Here is a 25,792-nt window from a genome sequence, read left to right on the forward strand (position 1 = left end):
TGGGCATTAAAATGAGAATTGGGACAGGTTCGGCAAGGAGACTGGAAGCGCGGGATGTGAGACTGGGAGCAAATACAAGGAGTGAAAAGACTGAGATTAGATGAGGACCCTGGGGAGAGACTGGGACTGGCTGGGCAGTGGAAAGAAGGTTGGGTGGAGGGGAGATGTATCGAACAAGAAGCTAGGATGTCAGGGGAGAACTGGGACAAGGAGATGGCTGGTGGGGAGACACTGAGTTTGGAGCTCAGGAAGGGAGGGAGACTGAGACTAGGAGCCAATAGCGAGGGGGAATGTGGGCATGCGGTGACTGGAGGCTGGGGGAAGAGGACTACTTCAGTGAGGAGCCAAGAGGAGGAAACTGGTACTGGCTAGGTAAGGAAACTGGCACTAAAAACCTGGGGAGAGACCTGGAAATGACAGGGCAAGGAGACCAATCATGGACATGGCGGGAGGGAGACTGGGACTGGTAATCCAGTGGGGTAGACTACAACTGGGTGGGAATGGAGACTGGGACTGAGATTAGAAACCTGAGGAGTGGAGACTGGGTAGCTGAGGAGAATGAGACTGTGATGAGGAGCCGGGGTAGAAAAGAGACAGGACTGGGACAAGAAGAGGTTGGACAGAAGGGGTCAAGTTAGGGAGAAAACAGGCAGAAGAGTCTCTATCCACAAAATCACACATCCCTCTTGAACTTGAAATGGAGCCCAAGAATCCTGGGTCTCACCATGTCTCTTCTGTCACGAAATATCTGTAAAACCCTCTGACAAAATGTGTGTCTCTTCCCCCTGTTGTGCTGGTCCATATAGAGGATAATAACCTACTATTGCTATCAATTACTCCATTAGCTCAAGTAGCAGAGGATTGTGTGGTGGGCTCTAAAGGTTCCAACTCTGCTGATGATACATGTGGGTGTCAACATGATGCTAGATGATCAAATTAATTTTTTTTCAGTTTGCTTTTTTTTAAAAAAACTAGGAAATTACACACAGAAATCTACATTAAAAGAACAAAGTCAAGTTCTCAAAAGTAGAAAGTGCCAGAATTAAATATGCATTATGCTACAGTCCTTAAATACATGATCACAGACTATTTTTTCCACATGATGCCTGCATCATTCAGTGCAGAGGATGGACCTGCTCTGGGGGATAAATCAGGGTTGCATTGCAAAGGAGGTTGACATCTGTAGGACCCCTATCTCATTTGTTTCAGAAATTAGAAGGTGTGTAGTGAATAAGGCAGAGGATTGCAGGAAGAGAAAGCTGGGTCTCATGATTTAGACAGTTGAATGTTGCCCTGGAAAACTGGCCACCAAGTTTCTGTGTGATGGTGGGCAACTCACCTACACTAAATTCTTCACAGGTGGTCACTAGCTGTCTGTTCCTCATGCTCTGGGTGCCCAACTTGTGATCGTGGGGTTTGATTTGCAGAAGTGCTGAGCACTCACAGGTGCAAATGAAGACAATAGGAACTGGGTTCAAATATATAAAGCAATATACTACTAAATACTCTGAAAAATCAAGTCCTAGGTGTTTCAAATTGAGCAATATGTTTGACCTAATCCTTTTGTGCCTCAGTTCCCCATTTCTCTAATGTGGATAATGCCCCCCACCTCACAGAGGTACTGTGAAGATTAACTCATTAATGTCCGTGAAGCACTCAGATACTAGAGTGATGAGTGACACAAGAATGCCCATGAAGAAATTAATTCTGTCTGGGTCTGAATAATACAATAACTAAGGCCTAGAGCCACACACTAAACAATGAGGGAAAAAGAAAATATTGAACAGCTGCTATTTAAGTGAACACTGTCCATCCTGTGATCTGAATGACACAGGCATCCTGTGGAAAAAGTAGTCTGTGACCATCTAATTAATGACTGTATCATAATGCATATGCACAGGGGGACCAAATTAAACTTGCATAGGGAAGCTTAATTCGGGCATTTTCATTACTTTTGAGTGCTCAACTTCGCAACTGTAATAATATTCTTTTAACATAGTTTTGTGTAATTGTATTTATTTTTACAATCAACGTGTCTTTTTCACTTATTCGGAAAGAGGAAGAAGAGGGACAAGATGTCCCCAGTTTCCATGCACAACATATTGCTTGGGCAGTTGGGTCTCTGGAGCCATTCAGTTCACAGAGTTCCAGAGTTCTAATTTAAATACTAACCTTCCACTGCTTATGGAGTTTCCGAACAGCTTCCTGCAGGCTGTGTTGTTCTTGCTCAGGAAGGATGTCAGTAAGTTCATCACAAGCTTTTAGGAAGGCATTAAGCACTCTTTGGTCCAACTGGCTGAAAAACTCCTGATGTTGAAAGTAAAGTTAGAAGGTTAAGTTGCTTAATGTTATTGATATGGAAAGCAGCAAGGATGAAGTTCAGAATGACATATTTTATACTACCACATACAAGCTCTCTGCAAGCTTGAAAGGTAGCTGCATTAAAAAGACTGAATTCAAGTTAAGAAATGGTACACTATTTAGCAGGAAGTTGGAAGAGTTAGCAGGAGATATTCCTGAATAATTTCTAAGGTAGAGAATCAACTAATTCTTGTACATTTCAGCAACTGCACAGAGTTGGTAGCTTATACACATAGGATTCTGCACAGTATTTTAAAAGAACACTAAAAGTAGTAATATTACCAGTTAGCTCATTTACTTAATAAGAACTTCTATATTTTTACTTGCCACCAAGTCCTCCTGAACAGTATCATTCGAATATTGAATTCCATGTCATTTATAAGATTAAATAGACTTTGTATTAGTGTAACATATGTCCATTGTTAAAGCCTACATAGGGACTGCAGTGAAGGTCAGAGAATCTACTCACAGTATGTTTCCTGAGAAGTTCTTCAGGATTTCCTTTTTCTTCTAGGCAACCATGGGCAATCTGTAGTACTGTCTCTAGTTCTGCCCTGGACTCCTCAAACTTTTTCATCAAACGGCTATTTGCTTCTACATTTCTTCTCCAGTCACCAGTCTTCTTGACCATATCCTAAATTACAAGTGAAGAAAAAATGAGCTTGTATTTTTTCCCCAGATTATTTTCTGAATGATGATCTTTATTGACTATACTATCCACAGTCCCTCATTAAAATGCTTCCTGCTGGAGCTGCCCTTTGGGCTTCTGAAGTTCACAGCTTCTCCTCTGGTACCTATAAATGACCATGTTAATCTCATTCTCCCATTAAAATAAAATAAATTTATCTAATTTAATGAATCTGGGGGATTTTCATACAACCTATCATTGTGACTAGACTTTTTTTATGCGAAGCAAGTCTTAAAATGTAAACTGGCTGGTATGGTAGGAAGTTTGTCACTGGGATTTTTCCAAAAGATCACAAGTTATTCATGGTCCCTTCTCATCAGAGACACCCTGGTTTGGCCTTTGAGACCCATGAACCCCACAACTACAGGTCTCTTGATTTTTGAGGGGCCTAAACCAACTGCCAGATATGGAGTTTGGCAAAACTCTTATTTCCACCTAGCTGCCTGCATCTGAGCACTATGAATACTGCCCAGAACTGTAACAGGCAGTCCCTCTTATGGTTTAATCCCAACTCTAACACTCGCTCCTTCTGTGGTCTTTGTCAGATCACTTAACTTTTTTGCTTTGGCTTCCTAATCTGCAAAATGAGAAGAACAATACTTACTGATGGGAAGAAGAGAATGGAGGATATCTTATGTTTGCATTAGCTAATGTTTCTAGAGTTCAAATACATAAGTTCTCTTATTCACCAAGATGCATAAAAACCCGCTGGGAGCTCTAAACCCCTACAGAAAACCGACACTCAAAACAACTTTTCTATAGCTTACCTAGCAGCACTTCTCTTGAAGCAAGAAGCCTGAGGATACCAACAATGGCAACAATACCTGCTCACCATAGACACTTTAAAGAACAGTGGTTTTCAAACTTTTGGAGCTGAGACCCCCCCGGCTTTGAGTTACAATTTTTGGTTGTGTACTCCCCCAACCCAGACAAAAATAGACACATACAAAAGTATGCTTGATAGCTTACTCATAAACCTAACAGAGATCTTAACACAACTTTAATTAAATTACAAATACACCGATACTTTAATGTGAAGGGTGTGCCTATTTCTCTGTGGACAGTTTATCAATTTGTGAGGAGTTTTTTTAAACTGAAATTCTAAGGTTGTCCTCCACTTCCAGTCTCAGATGGTACTTTGTCTTTAGCACAGCCAACACAGAGAATCTGATCCCACACAAATAAGATGAACCAAACAGTGAAAGAGCTTTGATCATACACTTTGACAAAGCAGGATATTATGAGCCAACTTTCAACCAAAAATCCCCCGAAGACTTTTTTTAAAATTGAATGTCCACTGTGCTATCACTCTAAAGTTCAATCAGCTTGTCCTGAATGTCATTTGAGAGATGGGACAAAGTCACTGCCTCAGCTACAAAAAGCTGGATAATCCAGTCATTCAGGGGTGTATTTCCTCCGGGAAAATATTTACCCAAACTGGCTCTGAGAGAAGTCAAGTGATTCTCAATTGGCTCCACAACACTGAATAGTTCAGATTCTGTTTCATCGATAACATCAGTTAACAACGGGAATGGAATGCTTAAACCAGTTTTGATTTTTGTTTTCCAGAGATCTAGTTTTCTCTTGAATGTCGATATCTTGTTGTGCAGGTCAAAAATAGTACTTTCTGCTCCTTGCAAAAGAACAATGCAAAAATAATTCATTTTGTCAAAAATATCAGCAAGGTAAGCCAAAAGCACAAGCCACTAGGGATCACACGGTGTATCGGCATTGGTGAAATTCATATCCACCACAAAAAAATCAAATTTCATTTCTCAGTTCATAAACGCGTTGCAACACTTTCCCACTGGATAGCCAACTGACTTCATGTGAAACAACAAAGCATCATGCTCTGCTCCCATTTCTGCAAAAAGCATTTCAAAGAGAAGTGCCTTTGTGGGTTGCATCTTGATAAAGTTCACTATTTTTAGAGCAGAACTGTAAGTATGTGATCCATGTTTCGAGTTGCAAGGGCTTTGCAGTGTATCACACAATGAGTCCACAATATATGTAGCGCAATTTCAAACAATTGCCAAGCCTGCCCTACCTCCAGACACAGAAGGGACTCCATCCATGCAGATTTTGATGCAGGCTTCCCACTTCAACTTGTGAGATGTTAGAAAGTGGTTTAAAATGTTAAACAGTTCAGATCCAGTTGCATGAATCTTAATTGGCTTGCAGAACAAAAAAAATCTTCCAATATTGATGTTTCATGAGCGTACCAAACGTAAGCAATTAAATGAGCTTTCGATATATCCGTTGCTTCATCCAACTGGATTACAAATAAACTGGCTTGCAATCGAGAGATCAGCTGTGCTCTGATGTTTTCTGACATGTCAAAGATTTGGCAGCTGACTGTGTTGTCTGACAGCAGGATCATTTTTAACTTCTCTGCCACACTGTCACCAAGCCTTGTCCTGCCAATGTCAATTGCTGCTGGGAGAATCCGTTTTTCCCTAATTGTGTAAGGCTATTTATTCTTGGCAATGTGGTATTCAACTGGATACGATGCTTTTAAATCACTTGCAGGGGTGGATACCACATTTTTCACTGTGGTTTTTTGTTTGTTAATTTCTTGTAACTTTCATTCGAAAAAAATCTCTGTTCTTTCCTACCACATCGCCATGTTTTGTTTCCAAATGGCGTCTTAATTTTGTTGGCGTCAGGCTATCATTTGCTAAAGTTACTGCACACACTACGCATTGAGGCCTGATTTCTCCGCTAACTGCAATGGAAGTGAAACCAAAATTCAAATATGCTTCATCATATTTTCTTGTTTTTGCAGATTTTTTGTCTGTAACAACTTTAGCCATTTCAGCTTCTGCCTTTTGTTTTGGAACATTACCATCTTTTGGCAATAACTACCAATCCATTTTTCACCAGCGGAATAAGCACAACAACACTGATTGCTGAAATGACAAATGATACAACATACTGAACTGGGAAAGGTAATTATTGCTATAGAAATGATCGTTTGCTTATAATTAAATACATGGCAACTCTTTCCTGTGTACTGCATCACCAGCCATCACCAAAAAAGTCCATATGATTAAATGAGCTGCAAAATGTTTACTCCTACTTAAGGTCATACTTAATTTGTGATATTGCGGAAATTGCAGATCCCACTATATTAGGACTCCACTGCAAATTTGTCAGCCGGGTGGCTGACAGCGGAGCTCTGCCATGCATGGGGCTGACAACGGGAGCCTTAGTTCTGGGTGGCTCGTGGCCAGGGTTCCCACTGTTGGCCCCGGGTGGCTGGAGGCCAGGACTCCCGCTGCCAGCTGCCTGGCTAACAAAATTGTGGTGGAAGCCTAACGTTGAGGGATCTTCAATTTTCGCAATATTATGAATTAAGTAAGGCCTTAGTAATACTAATTTTTAAAAAGTAAAAAAAATGCCTTTCGCATTATGCTCACCCCATGAACATTCCTCCATGCACCACAGTTTGAAAACCTCTGTTACAGAAAATATGTCAGTTAATTACAATACCTAACTCCTACATAACTCTTTTCATCAACAGATTTCAAAGTGCCTCATCCTCTTTAATGTATTTATCTTCACAACACCCCTGTGAGGTAGGGAAGTAGTATTATGCCTGTTTTGTAGATGTGGAACTGAGGCACAAGAGGCTAAGTGACTTGCTTAAGGTCCCACCGGAAGTCTCTGGTGGAACAGAGTCTTGAACCTGGGTCTCCCAAATCCTATACGAATGCCCTAAAACTGGACTGTTCTTTTGGGCTGCCTCAAATAATCATCTTTTTTAATCTCCCCAAAATTCCCAGGCTGACTCTGTGCACAGTAGTATGTTCGTATAAGAACTGGTTCCATTCATTGAGAAATAATAATCCCCAGGTCCACAAATACACTAAGGCTGGCTCTGCCCCATGAGTTAAGTCTACTTCAAATGTAAACTGAAATAAAACTAACTACCCACTCTTATAAGATGGGAATAATGTATTACATGAGCAACTTATCAAGCTCCATCAACTGAACCTGCCTTTGTAACCCATAAGCATAACCCAAGGAAAAATGACATCTACAGATCTTCACTGAGAATCCGGATGTTCAGAAATGCTCAATGATAGCATTTAGACCAGTGGTTCTCCAACTTTTGTACTGCTGACCCTTTTCACATAGTAAGCCTCTGAGTGTGACCGTCCTTATAAATTAAAACCACTTTTTAAAATATTTAACACCATTATAAATGCTGGAGGTGAAGTGGAGTTTGGGGTGGAGGCTGACAGCTTGCAATCCCCCATGTAATAACCTCGCAACCCCCTGAGGGGTCCTGAGCCCCAGTTTGAGAACCCTTGATTTAGACAATCAGCACTTTAGCTTAAAATTCAAGACACTACATTTCATAGAGTAATTAAGAGTCCAATTATGCCACCCTTATATTGAATAGTACATTACTCTAAAAGGAGTGTCATTGAAACCAACATTTGGAAAATCTGACCCTAAAAGAGTACTGGATAATTATGTGCCAGATTTTGTTACACTTACTAAAGTTGTATAAGTACTTGATTACTCAAATAATCCAGAAAGTATCCATGAAACTATTCACAGAGTAAAATACTACTTCAAGTGAGTAAGTGAGACAGATTTGGGCACTAAATGTGGAGTACTATATAAACCAAATGTTTGTAACTTTCAGCATTTGCCTCTCACTGTAACTGTGATTTATTTCCAGTGGAAATACAAACCCAGCAAGACTGAGTTTTTAAAAAAATCACCATGCTCCATTCTTGGAGTGGAGTGGGGTGCATGAACAGATGGTTTCCAATGAGAGCTGTGATAACAGGTGCTGGTAGAGAGGTCTCGGCAGTAACACAGAAAGGCAGTCCCTCTGTGGGGATCTTCTAACCCCACAAACAGATGGCCTGAAATCTGTGGGATTTCTCTGTTGATCTCAGGTTATCAGAGGGGTGCAGAGGATTCTGACCTGTAGGACATTACACGGAAAAGCAGACCCCAAGCTCCCTGAGCACATGACACATGAAAACCTGAGTCTCATTTCACAGAGCTCTGTGAAGTATCTCCTCCCCTCCCACTGACCTAGTCTTTATTTCTGCTGCAACTTCAAATTCTAAAAAAGGGAAATTATCCCACTGTATCATGGCACTGTTGGTACAGATTGGAGTAAGGGAAAGATTTCAATGAGAATGAACACCTCTGGCTGTGTATAAGTATATAGTATTGAAGTATTAAAAGTATATTAGATTTTAAAGTAATTTAGTTACATTAGTGCAAGTTTTCTAATACAAATAAGCCCTGTGTTTGATTTAAAGAGTATGTGGGTGTCAGGAGAGGAGAAAAACAAAGGAAACTTCTTTGTGCTCCCTGTGGCAACAGCTGAAGCTGACAGAAAGTGAAGAGAACACAGGAAAAACAAGTGCATAATAGGGGTACGTCTCCACAGCAACTAGACCCCTGTGGCTGGCCCACGTCAGCTGACCTGGGCTCGCAGGGTTCAGGCTGCAGGGATGTTTCACTGCTATGTAGGCATCTGGGCTCGGGCTGGAGCCCGGGCTCTAGGATCCTGTGCGGTTGGAGGGTTCCAGAGCTCGGATTCCAGCCCAAGCCCAGATGCCTACACAGCAATGAAATATCCCTGCAGCCCGAGCTCCATGAGTTTGAGTCAGCTGGCACAGTCCAGCCGCAGGTTTTTCTTTGCTGTGTAGACGTACCCTAAGAGAGTCTCAAAAATGTACTGAGAAGCAACATAACTACCTGAAAAGTGACCTGGATCTCTGTGACCTTCTTCTGAAGCATTAATGGATCGAAATGTTGTAACACCTTACTCGAAGCCACAAACTTCAGAATGTCCTGACTGTTTCTCTCAATCAGGGACAAAGCTTTCTTGCAGTTTTCTTGGTATGCTACCAAATCCTGAAAGAAAGAAAGAAACACAATTCTATTCTGGCCAGAAACAAAGAGAGGCAAAGTTCAGAAAAAACAACCTAGGGGGGCATTTGTGACAATAAGAAAATGGAAGTGGTCAGGTTCCACCAAGAACAGTTTAAACAAGACATTAGAGAGAATAATATAAATCCGGCAAACTTTTTCCAGGGGCGCTCAGCCCCATCCACAGGAATTCAGTCCTATAGAACAGCTTGTAGGATAGGATCCATATGGGTAGTTTTACAAAATGCAAGGGTCTTTTCTGGCTGTGTGATTCTGTCATTTATTCTTGATTTGGGTATTATTAATATCTGTAACCATAGTATTAATTGCAAAACAGATGTTCATTCATTCAGTGAGTAGATAAAAGAGTGACAACTCTCCGTAGCTTGCTAAAATGCTTACACATAAGGTCCGTGCCATCTATCAATCCCGTTACTGGAATTTAAATGACCACAACAAATCATTAGACAAGAGAATCAGTAACTACAACTACACAAATAAGAAGAAAAACCTCATTAATTCTCATGAGAGGAAAGCACAAGTGTGGCCCTTTACTGTTTAATGAACTATCTATTCCATGATCTACTCAGCAGAAATCAGGAGCCTCTGTATAATCTGTCAGACTGTCACGGATCTCAGTTCCATGGGTGGTAAATCCTTTTAGCAGAAATAAGCCATTTACTTAAATTATGATGTCTGGGCTATGGTAATCTAAAAGCTGGAGACTTCATGATGATGCATTCTTCTCATTCTGCAGCTCTGACACCTGTTTCATTCGGTGTCTATGCTCAGACAGGACAGGATTTGTTCAGGAAAGTGAGGGAGTTTAGATAAAGGCTGGACTGGCTCACATGCACAGTCAAGCTCAGCAGCCCAATATTATTTTTCTTCCAAAAACAAAGACGTAAGCTTCAAATCACTGGTGGGGCGCGGGCCCTCCCTGACTGAAGTGTGGCTCACATCTCCATAGTCGTTGCAATTATAAAATAATTTCTAACTGTTCTTTCATATACTGTACTAACTCCATTATTTTGCTAACAATATTATCTCCCTGTATTTTACTCTAAACAGCCCTTTAACATTCCAGCCTTACATTACAGATGCAAGAAGCCAATCTAAGATATTTTCTTCTGGATTCAATATGTCCTTCCATTGTCTAACAGTGAGTTCCTGCAAAAAAGTCACCTTCTTACTGCAGGACAGGTGGAAATTTAAGGCTTCATTACATTATATCTCCCCACCCCCAATGACTTCAAAGAAAACTCCTGTCCAACACATGGGAAGCCCACCAGTGTCCATGAAAATCAATGGGAGTTCCTAAGCATTCTCAAGGAAATCCCAATGTTCACTGATGCTGTGTGCAATTGTATAGGGGCCTGATTTAGTTTCCATTGAAATCAAAGGAAAGTCTCCCACTGATTTCAGAGAAAGATGAAACAGGGCCCATATGAAGAAAAATGCACTTTTAGTTAATGTGAGTTTGTGGGAAAGTTGGTGGGCAGCGGTGAATTGTAGAGCTGGCATCTGTATCCCAAAGAAAAAGTGTTTAACTATTATTAAATGAAGATTAAGAAATTGCCCCTCAATTAAGAATTGCTCCTCAATTCTCACTGCTGCAATCCAGAGTCCTAACAATCTAATATGTTGCATAAATGCTCACACGGAGTCTCTTATATTTTCTAGATAGGGTTTTGGGTGTTTTGGGTTTTTTTTAAACTTACCTGGTGGTTTTGTTTAAAAACAGCTGCAGGTTGCACTTCAGGATCTAAGGCAGAAATTATTTCATTGACTTTCTCAAGAGACTCATAAAAATATGTAATTTGCTTTTCTAATTCTTCCAGAGGAGACAGCAGCTGCTGAGCTTCATAGAGCAGGACAGGGCAACGCTCCTTAGTCTTTTGGCAACATAAAGAAAAAAATCTCATTACAACAGAAAGTTACTGAAATTCAATAAACAATAAATAACCTTTCCATGTACATTGCTTTACATAAGTCCCCTACTTCTTTTAAAGGTAAATGGACCTGATATTTAGTTCTTATTTAAGCAAAAATTACCATTAATATCAAGTACTTCAGGATCTGGTAATATCTTCTTGCTAATACATTCCACTCATAGTTATTTTAATATATGTGCACTAGATATCATTTAAACTTTTGTGTGGGAGATCTCTTCTTTTATTCTCCCTTACATTATTTGCTATCTTCTGCTTCATGGTCTCTCTCCTGCATTTCTCTTTCTCCCCTTCCACCCCCCTCCTTCTCTCTTCCATCCCATCCTTCCACTCTCACTTTTTCTACATACCCCTTCCTTTTTCCATTTCTTTTGCTTCTCTTTCTCTCATTCTCTACATTGTCTCTGGCCCAATCCTGCATCCCTTACACAGGAGTGTCGCATACATATGATTTGCAAGATCATCTGTCTCTTCCCACTGTACCTCTTCAGTTCTCCATCACTACTTCCCACTCAGCTTCTGTCTTTCACTACTCCATCCCCTTTATTGAGGTGAGTTTGAACTACTGTATTTGTTAAGAAGACAATATTGACAAAGGGGTGGTGTATGTGTGTGTGTTTTGTTTGGATTTTTACACCTACATATTTCTCTGTATTTCCCAGCAGTAGAGCAATCGGGGTTGGGCTCTCGGCCAGTTTCAGTTGGACAAAAACACTCACCTTCTCACTATAGAAGTATGGGTGTGCTTTTGGGGACAGCCTGGCAGTTTAAAGTAGTGCAACAGTGGTGACACAAGCTAAGGTTCCATGTTCAGGCATAAGCTCCATGAGATGATAAAGGTAAAAAGAGTAGCTCATATATAATAAAACCATCTATTCAACTCAGGAGGAGTGTTAATGACTTCAGGAAGAGGCTGCACACAACACTCTCTGACTGTAAGGACAGGTCTGATTAATGCAGAGCATTTGGTGTGGAGAGAAACTTGCATATGAAAAGTGTGCACTGGTCTATTGTATATATGTACTGACATGCATAACTTTTGGGAGCTAGCACTCAGTCTAAATGCATACACCTGAAACATTATAATATATATAACTTCAATGATTTTTTCCAAGTTCATGCATTAGCTCTAATACTTCAGTTATACCAAAAAAAAAAACCCAAACAAATGCCACCCAGCTACTTTTGAAAATATGCACAATCTAACATAACAAGTTTTCTTTTTAAGTAAATTTCCCATATGAAAGCATATCTTTCAAAGAATGCTCATAAATGTCACTTTAGTACAGAATCAGATGGACAAAACTGGGGTGGTTTTAATGATGAAAAAAGCAAAACTCAAACCTGGGGGGACTCAGATATGGGTCCCATTCTATCTAACCCCCTAAGGTCTGGAGGGATAGAAGAGATGTTTAACATAAATAGTTTAGGTTTTAGCTCGTGTCCATTGGAAATAAAGAGGGGTCAAAACCAGAGTGTAGTTTTGGTAGTTTAGTTTTTATAAAAACCCATTATGTGAAACAAATCATAAGCAACCAATTCTAAGCCTGGTTCAGATATGGGTCCCATTTTACTGAGTCCCCTGAGCTTGGGGTTGGTGTGGCACTGGGCTAAATGGTTCCTGTTTGGACCCATCTTTAATTATTAGTCCAACAGTAAACATACTGCACAGCAGAAAAGATATTCCAGGACCTTGCTTAGCTGTGCTTTGATCCCTGTCATCGTTGCAAGCATTTCATTGACTTCTTCTTGGGGAATTTCCTTTGTAATAAGCTGTGCTGTCCTTGTAATTGTCTTGTACTGAGCTTCCATCACAGGCACCTTCTGTTTAATATCCTGCAACAAATATTTTAACAGGTTTATGAATTCATGTGGCACATCAGCTTGTTCTCACCATAGCTGTAGGCGATAGATCTAACTCCCATTGACATCAATGGGATTTTTTCCATTGACTTCAACGAGTGTTGGACCAGGTCCAGAATGTATTTGATATATACTAAGCAAAGGAGTTCATCTCCAACGCTCTGTATTAAAGTTCAGCATTCAGCTGAAAATCTAGTGACACCCCTGCTTGTTGCATTGGAAATGTGTTCCAGAAACGTCACTCATAGAATGCAATCATTTAGATTACCTAAAACACAAAATACATCACTGTGGTATAAAAATATTGATATGGCTATGTAAATAAATAATCTTCTGATCCTTTCATAAAATTAAATAGTTAAATAATTCTCCCTTCTGTGAAGAAAAAAGAGAGAAAGAGAGTGAGAGAGACAGACAGATGAAAGGAAGAAACTCACCTCCAAACCTTGGACAAACATCTTGACATTTAGAAAGGACACTTCAACAGGCACAGAAAATTTTCCATTAGTGCAATCAGCAAAGGTAGACAAGGTGGCAACACCATCCAAGTATTCCTTCCTCATTCTGTCAAATTCATCTACGCGAGCATACTATGAAAAATGGAAAATAAAAACACAGAGAACATGTCAAAATATGCAATGCTGCTACTTAAGGAAACTAATAGGTTCTTGGGAGTAACTGTTAAACTTTTATTTTCTTTTTATTCAGTGTGATTTGCTAGTGATCTTTTAAGCTAAGGGTCCAGCAAGTCGTTGGTTGCTTGTTTTTTTAAATTTTAATATTGATTAATGAAGCACATAGTTCTTTTTTAGAAATGGGAAAACTTGTTTCCAATCCCGCAAATGGTCCTCACTTCAATTCCATCCATGAAAGAAAACCCAAACATATTTTAAAGTTTGGATCACTTCAAGAACTCCTTTCTCTCTCAGGTTTCTGAAGTGGACCTAACTCCCCAACTCACTTCTCCTGAACTACCAGTAGCCTTTCTTTTGAGGCTTCATATTTTACCCTTTTCTTAATTTTGGCCCTAGACAGGGACACATTCCACCTGAGCATCTACTTTCTCTCAAACTTTGATTTGCTAGTTTATCAATTCAGTGAGTAAAATGCCAATAGTCTCCTAGTATTCTCAGTCACTGCAACCCTCTAACAGTGTCTTTGGGGATCTGGTTTAATGATACGGCAAATATGGCAGCCTCTCCACTAAGGTCCTGGTGCCAGTCCATTCACATTCTCTGCATTGTTGACAGCATTTGACTGTGAAGCTATTAACATCAGGAAATATGAATGCATCAGCATCTGCAGCTCAGCAGGAAGAGAGGCAGCCAAACAAAATTGGGGAAGGCTGGGAGGACAGAGGAAATAGAGAGAGAAGTCAGGGAATTAGTTGAGGGCTGGGGTGAAGGAAGAACTGAGGATCTGTTAGAGGGCACAAAATAGACTGGAAAGAATTGAGTGGGAGAGTTTTTAGAAGGTCATGGAGATGGATGGGGAATAGGAGTGAGGAGACAGTCTCAAAATGTGCAGGGGAGCATTCAAACTCTGGGGATCAGGATTTGCCAAGTAAACTACTCTGCCCATCACTAGCAAATAATAAAGCTGTGACTATGCTACAAGCAACAGTTTGAAAGGTTTAAAAAAATAAGAGCCAAATGCTGACCACTTTACTAATGTGATTCATTGACAGCAATGGGAATACTCATGAGAGTAAGGAGAACAGGATTTGGCCTCAGGTGAGTAGTCAAAAGTAATTAAATAAAAAATTTCATTAGCCATATGACTACTTCAATGCAGATATTTTTAAATGTGTATATAAGGCTGTCAAATACTTTGGTACAAGTCATATCTCACATCTTCCCTCATGTCGTTTTGAATAACCTCTTAAAATAACATTTCTTTTCCAGCCCAGTGAGTCTCTTTCCTGAAGCGAAGTTTTTTGCTCTCTGTGCCTGGTAGAGCACAAGGCAACAATGATGTCAGCACAGCCTTGGGAATGGGATTGGCTGATTAACGTGTGCTGCCTCTGCTGTTGACTGGCTTTAGCCCTCTGATAAGTAGGTGCAACTCCCATTAAAAAGCATTCGATGTATCCCCTTACACTGTGGCTAAATTTGGCTCTATAGATTCCACATAAACAATGGCTATTTTTTGAAAATCATTTTAATTTCTCAACTATAGAGAATGTGCATTTTTTTAAAAAGTCATGGTCAAATATTACAGAGATAAGTTGCAAAGTATGTTTGCTGATGAACTTGAACAAACCATCTCTACCCATCTTTCTAAAAAGGTACAAATGCAACCAACTATTCTGGTGGTATGTATTGCTTCATGATTTACATATTATATACATTTACATTACACATGGTCCTTGGAGTCCTGGTAAATTGTCCACGCAGGCTTTAGTGGTACAAACCTTAGGCAGCCTTGCTGCATTGCAATGGTAAAATAATTACTTAAATACAACAACCGTAACAACACATACTTGCTTAACTTTCATAAACAACTCTCTCCATCTTCCATTTAGTAGCAGCAGCTGTTGTTTAAGATCTCTGGAAATGGTCTCATCACAAGTTTCAATAAGGAAGTTACCAGCATCATTCATGGCTGTGTGCTGCTGGATCCAATGAGGTAAATGTCGGAAAAAATCCTAAACACAATATAAGCAGCATTGCTAAACATTTTGCAAAAGTCAGTATGTTACACAATAAAATTTAAACCTCATCACCAACAAAGGATATGGATAAACCTTTTCCCTACAAGGCACATTATCCTCTGAAGCATCCCACATTGGGTACTCTAGTAAATTCTTATGTTCCAAAATAATATTTTTAAAAAGAGCTATCAAGATAACCTGCTGCGTTAATGGAGGGGACTCTATATTATATAGCTGTATCTATAATATAGATATAAACAATCAGTACCGTCTCAATTCTAATCAAGTAGGTAGAACTACTGAGGTCAATGGGACTACTCTCCTGAGTAAGATAAAAGGATTTGAGTCTTAATTTATAATACTGCCACTGTTTCATCTAATTTCTGTTTAATTTATATACACTTGAGGATTACTTTTGTTCATTTGAAATCAATTAACTACTAATTCACTATGGGCTGTATTGCAACTTGGACTACATGCCAGCACATTAGTAAGAATCCCCCTTGTAAACTCAAGGCAGGTAATTGTGGGCCTCAGAAAAGAGGGGAAAACAAATGCTTCATGGCTGCTTACTCCCACCTCAGAGCGGGTGAGTGGGGAGGGAGAGGAGAATGGATGGAGCCTTGGTTCTGTCCCCACTCCAGTATTCTAGGCTGCACAGCTGAGCCTGTGCAGGGGGGGAGTGTGAGAGAGAGATATGTGTGTGTGAGAGAGAGGTGTGAGATATGTGTGTGTCTGTGTTAATTTTCTGCCTTGAGAGGTCCCCAACAAATGACTTCCCACCTTCCTTTTTCCTCTGCCCCAGGAGGAAGGAGGAACCAGGGAGGAACTGTGCTTCAAATGGCTGTCTGAAGTACAATTCTTCCCAGCGCTGCTCCAGGCTCTTTGCCTCTTGCTCAGGCTGTACCAAAAAGCACAATCTCAAGGTTTCAGAAAGTCTTGTGACAACACAATAGTTGATGCAGATGTCATAACTTATCCATATTTAAAACACCTCCCATATAGCTACAAAGAAACACCTCCCATATAGCTACAAATGGAGGCATATTGCTTAAATGAGTTGGACAGATAATTGAACACAATGTTATTTAAATCCCTAAAGAAGAGATGGGTAAAGAGCACTTGTACTATGTACATAGACATATCAGTGAATAAGCTTCATCGTCTCCGAGTAGACTGGGTGTTATCTTCCATCTTCTTTTAGTTTGAGAATAGTGGTGCATTCCCCTGGTGCCCAAGATAACAATACTGATTTGTCAAGAAATACCCAACAGCATCCCAGATATATTATATAAACACTTCCTTGTCTTTTTTTAAACTGCTGTACACATGGCAGGCCCGCTAGAAGGAAAACAAAACCAGCAGTCCTGTTCCTACTGTTCACAACAAAATAACTCCTTCAGAATAGGCACTGACCAGTTCTCTTGTTGGCAGACTTAGCAAAGAGGTCAAAGAAGAAATGAGATGGAAGAATGAATTACCCTGCAGAGGTAGACCTTCTTCATTCCAGGTGTAAATCTCCTCTCCAACACTGGGAAGCATGGCTTGGATACCTCTGAGGCACCATTTCCCACCCCAGACCCTGCGGAAGTTCCTCTGCATAGACCCCAGTCAGCATGAAGGAGGAAGCAGAGTCAGGGCAGGCTGTGGGGGTGGGGGGGCACATATTGTCCCTGACCCAAGGAAGACTTTAAAAAATGAATACGGTCCCAGCCTATACTAGTTTTTGATTCCCCCCCACAACACCCCCTGGGGCCTTGAATGAAGGTGCAAGGGGAGAGGCCCTGGAAGCATGGCTCCAGTGGAGCTGTGCTGGGAGGGGTCTGAGAGGTTGAAAAGGTGTGGGGTTTCCCTGTGAATGGCTGAGGCCATCTGCAGGTCCTCAGGAATCCACTAGGTTGGAAGGCAGTTCTCAGCAGGTGACAAACCCTGCTCCTCCTGATGGCATGGTGCAGGGGCATCACAGATATTTCCCAGTAAATAGCCTCCTTGTGCAACTTTGAAATTACTAGGCCAAATTTATCTTTAGTTGAAGTTCTGGCAGTTGATGGAGTTACAGAAAAGATGGATTTGTTCGGCGATGAATTTGTTCTGTTATATTTCAATTATTTGTGCGAGGAATATGAGAGTCCAGGACGATTATTTCTGGCAAGTTTCAAAATTGTTTAGGTTAATGAGTTCATGGTAGAATCCCTTAAACTAGGGGTTACCAAGGGAAACAGGGAAGAACTTTACATTTTAGCATTGCAAACACAACAATGATGCAAATATAGAACTTGTAATCAGACAGGGAGCTAAAGGAGAGTTGAAACATTATGGTGTGGTATGAAGGTTTTATGGCCTACATTTGGGATGCACCATAATTCTCATGCATGGTGAACTTAAGAGTGAGTTATGTAGGTCATTCCAGGTGAGTGCCATAAAGCCCTTATATCACGCCACAGCATCAGGGATTTTGTATGTTATACATACATTACAAAACAAATATTTTGGAAATATTTCAGTAAGTTTTACTTTGTGTTACTGATGCTATTTAATTACCTCTATCCAACTTGAAGCCAGGATGCCTTTGTTAACATTAGTTGAATTGTACAAACTTTAGTGAGAGTGAAAGTTATAACTGATAAATTATAAAAGCCTCTTAAATGACCTAAAATAGATTTGCCATACATGATGATATCACTCTTAAGGTCTAGTACAGCATCTTGAAAACACCTAGGACCAGAAGCAAATTCTGTTACCTTCTGATAATTGGGGACACTTCTGATCCTTGAGCCAGTGTAATATGAGGGAGAAACTGCACATTTTGGGGGAAAGGAAGTAATATTCCTATGTCAGAGTGCTGTATTTATTTATTTATTTATTTACTTACTTACTTATTTAAACTGGCTATTTGAAGCTGCTGAGAGATTTGGAATAGGATTGCCAACTCTCCAGGATTGCCCTGGAGTCTCCAGGAAATAAAGATTAATCTTTAATTAAATATTATATCATGTGATGAAAACTCCAGGAATTCATCCAACTAAAACTGGCAACCCTAGTAGTCAAAGAGTCCCAGTGGATACAGATTAGCAGATGGACAGAGTGCAGATGGGATGGTCAAAGTTGCATCATGAATGCAATTCATCACATGGATATCAGGAGCACGTGTGGCACTATTCACAGTTCACATTTTGTGTTTAAAATCTGCTTTAAGATGAAACTGTAGAACAGACTCGGCACATAGATGTTGACTTAAATGTTCATATACAAAGAATATATCAATATTTCATTTTATACACATGAACATTAAACAGACATATAAGCTTCTGACACCCATGTGCATTTATCATGTGTCTGACCATCTCACTTGCCCATTAATCTACTGTTGCCAGGACAATTTATAAAATGCCAAACTACTGAGACAACTTTTACAGGCACAATTTTTGTTTAAACATAAGAAACGCTCCTTTCTTTCCCCCCAATTCAAAGTACTGAATTTAAAAAAAAAAAAAAAAAATTTAAACTGGCTTGTGACCCACAATGTGCAATATTCTGTCCTCAGCTGGTGTCAGGATTAAAGTCTGATATCTTTTTAAATAGGAGATATTTATCATTGGTAGTGCTAAAGACCATAGATATTAAAATTGTGCCATTAAAATAGTAGTGTTATCCTTATGGGTGAAAAACTATCTTAGGTCATTTAAAGAAGTTTCTAAAATGTATTTGTCATAATTTTTCACCCCCTCTGAGGTCAGAGCACAACTCATGATACCAAAGCAGACAGGCTTATGGTGAACTATATAAATGCACACAATAGTTGGAACAAATTTTAGACCTATTTAAATAATTTCTAAAATAGTTTAAAAACATGCTTATTTTTTAATTTGCTGGGCAAACATAACTACAAATATACGTAGATAAACTGGCTGTAGACAGAGTGGTAATTCAGAGAAGTCACCTGAGTGGTAAACAAAAAGGTAAAAGCATAATATTTACTGCACATAAATGCTTGTATAAACAGCTCACTTTAACTCCTAAATTGTTGCAAAGAAAGAAGTGATTAAACCAGTTTTACTACAAAATATGTGGCATATACAGAACACATAATGATGCAGTATGATATAACGGCACTTGTTTTGAGTGAGCTGCATAACAACACATTCTTGACTTTCCCATTTGTGAACAAAGCGGCCACCCTAAATTCATGAAAATAAAGCCTTTATGCTATACCATCCTATATGTGCTCGCTGTCTTTCCAAATTTATACATGCACACATGAGTGCCCACATGCGCGCACACACAAACCTGAGGCAAATATGCTCAGATAAAAAGTATACTATGCATCTGTGAAGGTTTCTGATAGTGAAGAGAGTAGAGCAGGAATTATTCCATGCATAAATCTCAACCTGCCACAACTCTCATCATCTAGGGCTTCTCCCCAGTCTTCTGCAAACAGCCCCTAACTGGTCACTGATATATACTTTTTTAAACTTGTTTTGTGTAGGTTGTAAAACTTTTACTGAACAGTCATAAAAGCCATATACAGGGGTTGGATGAAGTAGCTAATATTCCTTACCTTTTTGGCATGTTCAGGCTGATTCAACATTTTTTCAGCATCCTCCAGCCAGGCCTGCAGACTGGCCACAGTGCTGCTATATCGGTCCCAGTTAGCAATCACTTCTTCTAACATGCTCCTCACACTTCTCACCTCTACCGACAGGTTCCTCCACTGGGCTGTTGTTTCATTCATGAATTTCATCACATTCTCTGCTTCCTCCACTAAGACATAGAAAGCATATTGAATTCTTAAACACAACTTAAAAGTCTTGGAGCTGCTGGAAGTATTTATCCAAGTATTTAGCATGTATTTCTTTTATTAAAAATATTATTAAATCTCTTTTACTATTCTTGTTAAGTAACTATATTTTATATTCTTTTCAGCATCAGTAGGTTTGTTTAAACATATATTAAATGCACAACCTAATCACAGAATCATAAAACCACAGGGTTAGAAGAGACTGAAAGGTCATCTAGTTTAACTTCCTGCCAAAATGCAGGATTTGTTGTGTTTAAACCATCCAAGACAGATGGCTCTCCAGCCTCCTTTAGAAAAACCTCCAGTGAAGGAGCTTCCACAACCTCCTGAGGGGTCTGTTCCATTGTCCTACTGTTCCTACAGTAAGGAAGTTTTTCCTGAGGTTTAATTGAAATCTGTTATGCTGCAGTTTGAACCCATTGCCTCTTGTCCTGCCCTCTGTGGCAAGAGAGAATAATTTTTCTTCATCTTTTTTGTAGCAACCTTTCAAGTACCTAATGAGTGCTATCATGTCCCCCCACACCCTTAATCTCTTCTTTTCTAAACTAAACATACCTAGTTCCTTCAGCCTTTGCTCACATGGCTTGTATTACATCCCTTTGAGCATCTTTGTCACTTGCCTCTGGATCCTTCCTAGACAGTTTCTCTACATCCTTTCTAGACAGTGGTGACCAAAATTGGACACAGTACTCCAGCTGAGGCCTAACCAGTGCCAAGTAGAGCAGTACTATCATCTCCTGTGGACTTGCATGCTATGCCTCTGTTAATGCAACGTAAAATTACATTTGTTTTTTTTCAAACACCATCTTATTTGCTGATTCATGTGGCGGTTATGATCCACCACAACTCCCAGATCCTTCTCAGCAGTGCTGCTGCCAAGTCAGTTTTCCCCCTTTCAGTACTTATGCATTTAGTTTTTCTTTGTTGTCTTTGTTGAATTTCATTTTGTTATCTATAGCCCATTTCTCCATGTTATCAAGATCCCTCTGAATTTTAGCTTTATCCTCCAAAGTATTGGCAACCCCTCCCCCCGAAGCTCTATGTCATCCTCAACATTAACGTTGAGAAATTAAGCATACGTTGTAAAAAATAAAGTATACAAAGAATGTCACATTAACTCAGTTATGGTGCATATCCTGCATATTATTGGTGTATGCATCTAATAACAAAAAGGTAATATACGATGAGTTAAATGTAACAAGGAAAGAGAAATAGAAAACTACGTGTGTGGCTGCTTCAATGATGAATTTGCATTAAAAATATTCAGTGAAAATCTATTCTAATTTACAATTGTGTAAATCCAGATTAATGACACTGGATTTTTGTCATTTACTTTTTGAACTTTCTGTCTGTGGTGTACTTGATTTCTGGGCCATACCAGTGCATTTGATTCCCTCTTTTTAAGGAAAATAGACAATGCATCCACAATGCAGGATCCTTTAAGAAATGAATTCATAGCTTAGGTGTCCTTAGTTTGCACTATTGATGTTACCAATAACTCAGGTGAATATTTATTTGTTGGAAAATGACTTATTGCTGGATTTTTTTAAAAAAATCATGAAATAATTTCTATTGCTCTTAAATTTTGTAAAGTGTATTTTTACAAAAATCTAAATTTTGGAACAAATTTGAGCTGATAGTGTCACTTTAAATGGGTAAGATATTCCTTTTCACTCCCTGTCCATAAGCCATCTTAACAACTGCAGCATCTCCCCCAGAGATTGCTGCACTATTATTTGACAGTGTTTAAAGTAGTCCCCACCAGATGCTTCCAGAGCCATCCATGCAACCTCACTGAACCCAATGGGGTTGTATAGGTGGAACAGAGAATAGACGATCCATCCATAGGTCATCGTATACTGCACCTATCATTTTGATCATTCCTTGTAATTCTGTGAAGCTTGTGAAAGGTATTTCAGTGAATACTATCTCTACTAATAATGATACTGGATGAGACTGCTTTGCATGTGGGTGCAGAGGCATAATAATACAAAAGATCCTTCCATGGCTTGCACACCAGGAATAAAAGACCACTCCTTGAGCCTGGAGATAACAGAATGGTGCAGCTTCCCCCTGTGTAGTGGGGAGTTCAGCGAGGGCTAACAATCCCTCTACAACTTCCCCCTGGATAGCTGTTGCTCTGAAGTGCCCCAACACAAGGCTGTTCAAAATGGCACAAATTGCATCATTATTATTATGATTGTGACTATCATTAAATCCCCATTCCAGATACTTCGAGAGGAGACTGTTGCTTTTTTACAGTCCACCCCCCCAAAAGCACAGATGACCTCTGTTACTCAGTTCTTAGATGTTATCATTTCATATTTCCTCCAAGTTATTCAAAGTGGGTGAAATTCACCACAGTGCAGGGGGCCGGTACAAAGTATGTGAGACTTATTTGGTGTATGGGCATTGTGCTAGCCCTCTGCACTGGAATGAATTTCACACTTTGTGAATCAAAATCTTCTTCACTTACAAGCAGGAGTACTTTTCTACAAGTCAAAAGTGGAAGACCTTTTACAATTAACACTTAGATTTCCTCATGTTCAAGTAGCATATTCTAATAATCACACAGTCAACACACACTGGCAGAAATCCACTGGATTCTAGTCTTGTCAGATCCCACGTGGTTAATTACAGGTACAGTACAACTGTATTGCACAGAAGAATTGGCTTCTAAATATACTCTGAGGAACTAATTTAAGAAGGATATTACAATCAACAGGACTAAAATGCCTTCAGAATTGCAACAGATACAGAGGTATTTACCTGAGCCATTAGCTTTGGCATACATCTCAGCTGCCCTTTTCAAGATCTGGTATGTAACTTCATACTGCTCAAAGAATTTACTGTTTTCAATAACAGACTGAAAAGGGAAAAAACAGTTATAAGGGGCAAAAGTAAATGTCACATGGAATAATAAGTACAATTCCTCTGAATTACAATTGCATTAAGATACGATTTCTCAAATTTCACCAAACCATCCCCCACTTCATTTGCAAAGTGCTATCCAGAGTTCCCTTTCACAATGACAGGACAGGATAGTCTCCTCCCATAGGTTTTTTTTTTCTTTCAATAGTACATTTTGGATGAATATTTTTAACATGCTTATAAGGCAACCTGTTAATTGCTCTTTCTTGCCGGAATTTTTTGGACTTCTTCACACTTAGAATTCAGCAGAAGCCAAAGAACTGACTGAAGAGTCACTATTTATTAGATAACTCCTCCTCTGCTGAGATCTAAGTGAAAACAATTCAGTAAGGGCAAAATTCATCTTCATGCAGACGGCTAACACAAAACCTATGCACCATTTAAATCTCACTTAAGCCTTCAGAATAGCCCTTGTACTGACCCTCTGCAAAGGGACAGATTTCATTCGAAGAGAAGAAATATATTCCATCAAACATCAGTTTTCATTCACATCTTCCAGAAGAGACAGAACGAGGTGTTAAAGAAATACTACATTAAGGGATGCTGCTTTACAAAGTGTTGCATAGGTTTTTACCTTCGCGGTTGATGCTAAAACTCTATATCCTGCTCTGAACATTTGCTCTTAAACAGAGCTGGGTAAATAATTTATAGGGAATACTTATTCAACAAATGTTGCCCCTTTGTTCATGGATGGTCAGTCACTTGGTTTTGTTTTTTTCAAATGTATTTGTTTTTCAAAATTATTTGTTAAAGTTGTTAATGTGCTTAAGAATTTTCAAGGTTGAGTTCTTAGTTAGGCCAACTGCCAAATGGAAATATTTTTTTCCTACCTTTGTAAATTCCCTTCAGATATGTAAGTGCAAGAAATATTAGCCCTGTTTTTCAGACAGGCTAACCAGGCTCACTGATTAGACTTGGAGGTACTGACAGTGGCACCAAAAGACTTGGGTCCCAGTTTTGTATTGAACACGTAATTTGATATGATTTTTAAACACTTTTTGCCAACATTTTGAGAATGAAGGCATGTTGGGCTAACTTAGCTATGCAGTATATACGCATACTTTATATCATCAGATACACACTGAAGCCCCACCCCATCTAGCAAAGCATTAAGCACATTAGTAAACTTTAAGAATGTGAGTAATCCTATTAAAGTAAATGGGAACACACATTCTCAAAAGTTAAGCACGTGATTATTGAGTATACTCTACTCTAAACAGTTTGCCCATTCCCAATTAGCATTAAAACTATGGAATTCTTGATGTGCAATGGCTAGAAAACTATAATCATTAATACCGTCAATGGGCTGCTTTGATGAGCACTAAAAACATAATGGAAGTTAAATAATTGAGAGAAAGATGCTTTTGGATCATTATTTTATAGTAAGCAGGAAAAAATCTTATTTTAAACTATTAAATGAAAAGGAATCTCAGGTACTGAATTTGTGTTTTATTTTGAATTATTGATTTGTTGCTCTGTAAATTGAGTTTGGCATTTGTATCCATTCCCAAAACAAGAAAACACTGAAAAGGAACAGTTCAGATTGCTAATAACAGTAATGTGGGGAACTAGCACATCATTTACAAAACTGAAACACATCAAAGCAAGCGAATAAATATGGGAGGACTTCATAAATCTTACATGGCACACATAATAAATACATTGGGCAAGAACCTCAGCTAATGAATGCTCAGCTCAGCTGAGGGGGGGCTCAAATGTGCCTTACGTGTTTCCCAATCGAGTTGCTCTGCCCAGGGTGAAGCCCCCAACACAGGATAGACTGGCCTGAAAGCTGTTTTATTCTCCATAAGCCACCAGTGGCCTTAAGGAGCCATGTGACAGCTGTAGTAGCAGTTCTGTACCACCCCAAAGATCCTCCTAATTTCAGAGGCTGGATCTGCTGGGTTTAGAAGAACTTTGTACCATTGGAGCACCATGAACCAGCTGGAGCGCAGCCAGGATTGGGGCCATCTGCTGGATTCTCTGTGGTTTTATACTTTCTGTGGTCCTTTATACCTCTTCAAATTGGGTGCAGAGTAGATGTAAAATGCGGCCCTTCTCTTATGGTAGCATTTTACACTGTCTTTACATAGGTGTAAATCACAACATAAGGGGCAAGGCAGTGGAGTTCAGATGTAGATGCAACAAAATTAAACAAAGAACAAAAGCTTACAATATAATTCTGTAGAAGTAGTTCTACTGATTCTCGTCTTCCATATTTGATAATCCATGATTTTAACTTCGATTCTGCAAGGACTAACAGTGACAGCAGACGGTATTTCAGTTCCAGAAACTCCATTTTCAACAGATGGAGTTCAGATGTAGATGCAACAAAATTAAACCTAGGAATGAATCACACAGTAGTAAAAAAGTGAAACATTCAATGTGTAGGAGGAACGGAAGGATTTTTCTATAGGTTCAAGCTACCTTGTTATGTGTGAGATATATATCTCTATTCTTTGATCTAATGCAAAGCCTAAAGGCATATTTAATGTTGTATGATAACCACTCTGAAGGCTGCTCATTAAAAGCAAACATGCTATAATTCTGTTTATACACAGAAGTAAATCATCAGTTTAGGTCTGAGACTAAGTTCTTTTCATTACCAAAGCATCCCTCTTCCAGTTTGTTCATAAGCA

General features: G+C 39.4%; 1 protein-coding gene across 1 annotated transcript in view; it reads right to left on the bottom strand.

Annotated features, from left to right (window-relative positions):
- The window catches only part of SYNE1 (spectrin repeat containing nuclear envelope protein 1), a 483,717-nt gene that overhangs the window by 323,085 nt on the left and 134,840 nt on the right, over positions 1-25,792 (bottom strand). The window contains exons 13-22 of the mRNA XM_077812159.1: positions 25,327-25,495; positions 22,992-23,088; positions 19,983-20,185; positions 15,254-15,418; positions 13,209-13,361; positions 12,601-12,744; positions 10,678-10,851; positions 8,783-8,941; positions 2,831-2,995; positions 2,173-2,307 (exon numbers count right to left, since the gene is read on the bottom strand). Of these exons, the coding sequence (XP_077668285.1) occupies positions 2,173-2,307; positions 2,831-2,995; positions 8,783-8,941; positions 10,678-10,851; positions 12,601-12,744; positions 13,209-13,361; positions 15,254-15,418; positions 19,983-20,185; positions 22,992-23,088; positions 25,327-25,495 (1,564 nt within the window). The remainder of the gene's footprint in view (positions 1-2,172; positions 2,308-2,830; positions 2,996-8,782; positions 8,942-10,677; positions 10,852-12,600; positions 12,745-13,208; positions 13,362-15,253; positions 15,419-19,982; positions 20,186-22,991; positions 23,089-25,326; positions 25,496-25,792) is intronic.

The sequence above is a fragment of the Eretmochelys imbricata genome, chromosome 3 (genome assembly GCF_965152235.1).
Source record: "Eretmochelys imbricata isolate rEreImb1 chromosome 3, rEreImb1.hap1, whole genome shotgun sequence".
Taxonomy (NCBI): Eukaryota; Metazoa; Chordata; order Testudines; family Cheloniidae; genus Eretmochelys; species Eretmochelys imbricata.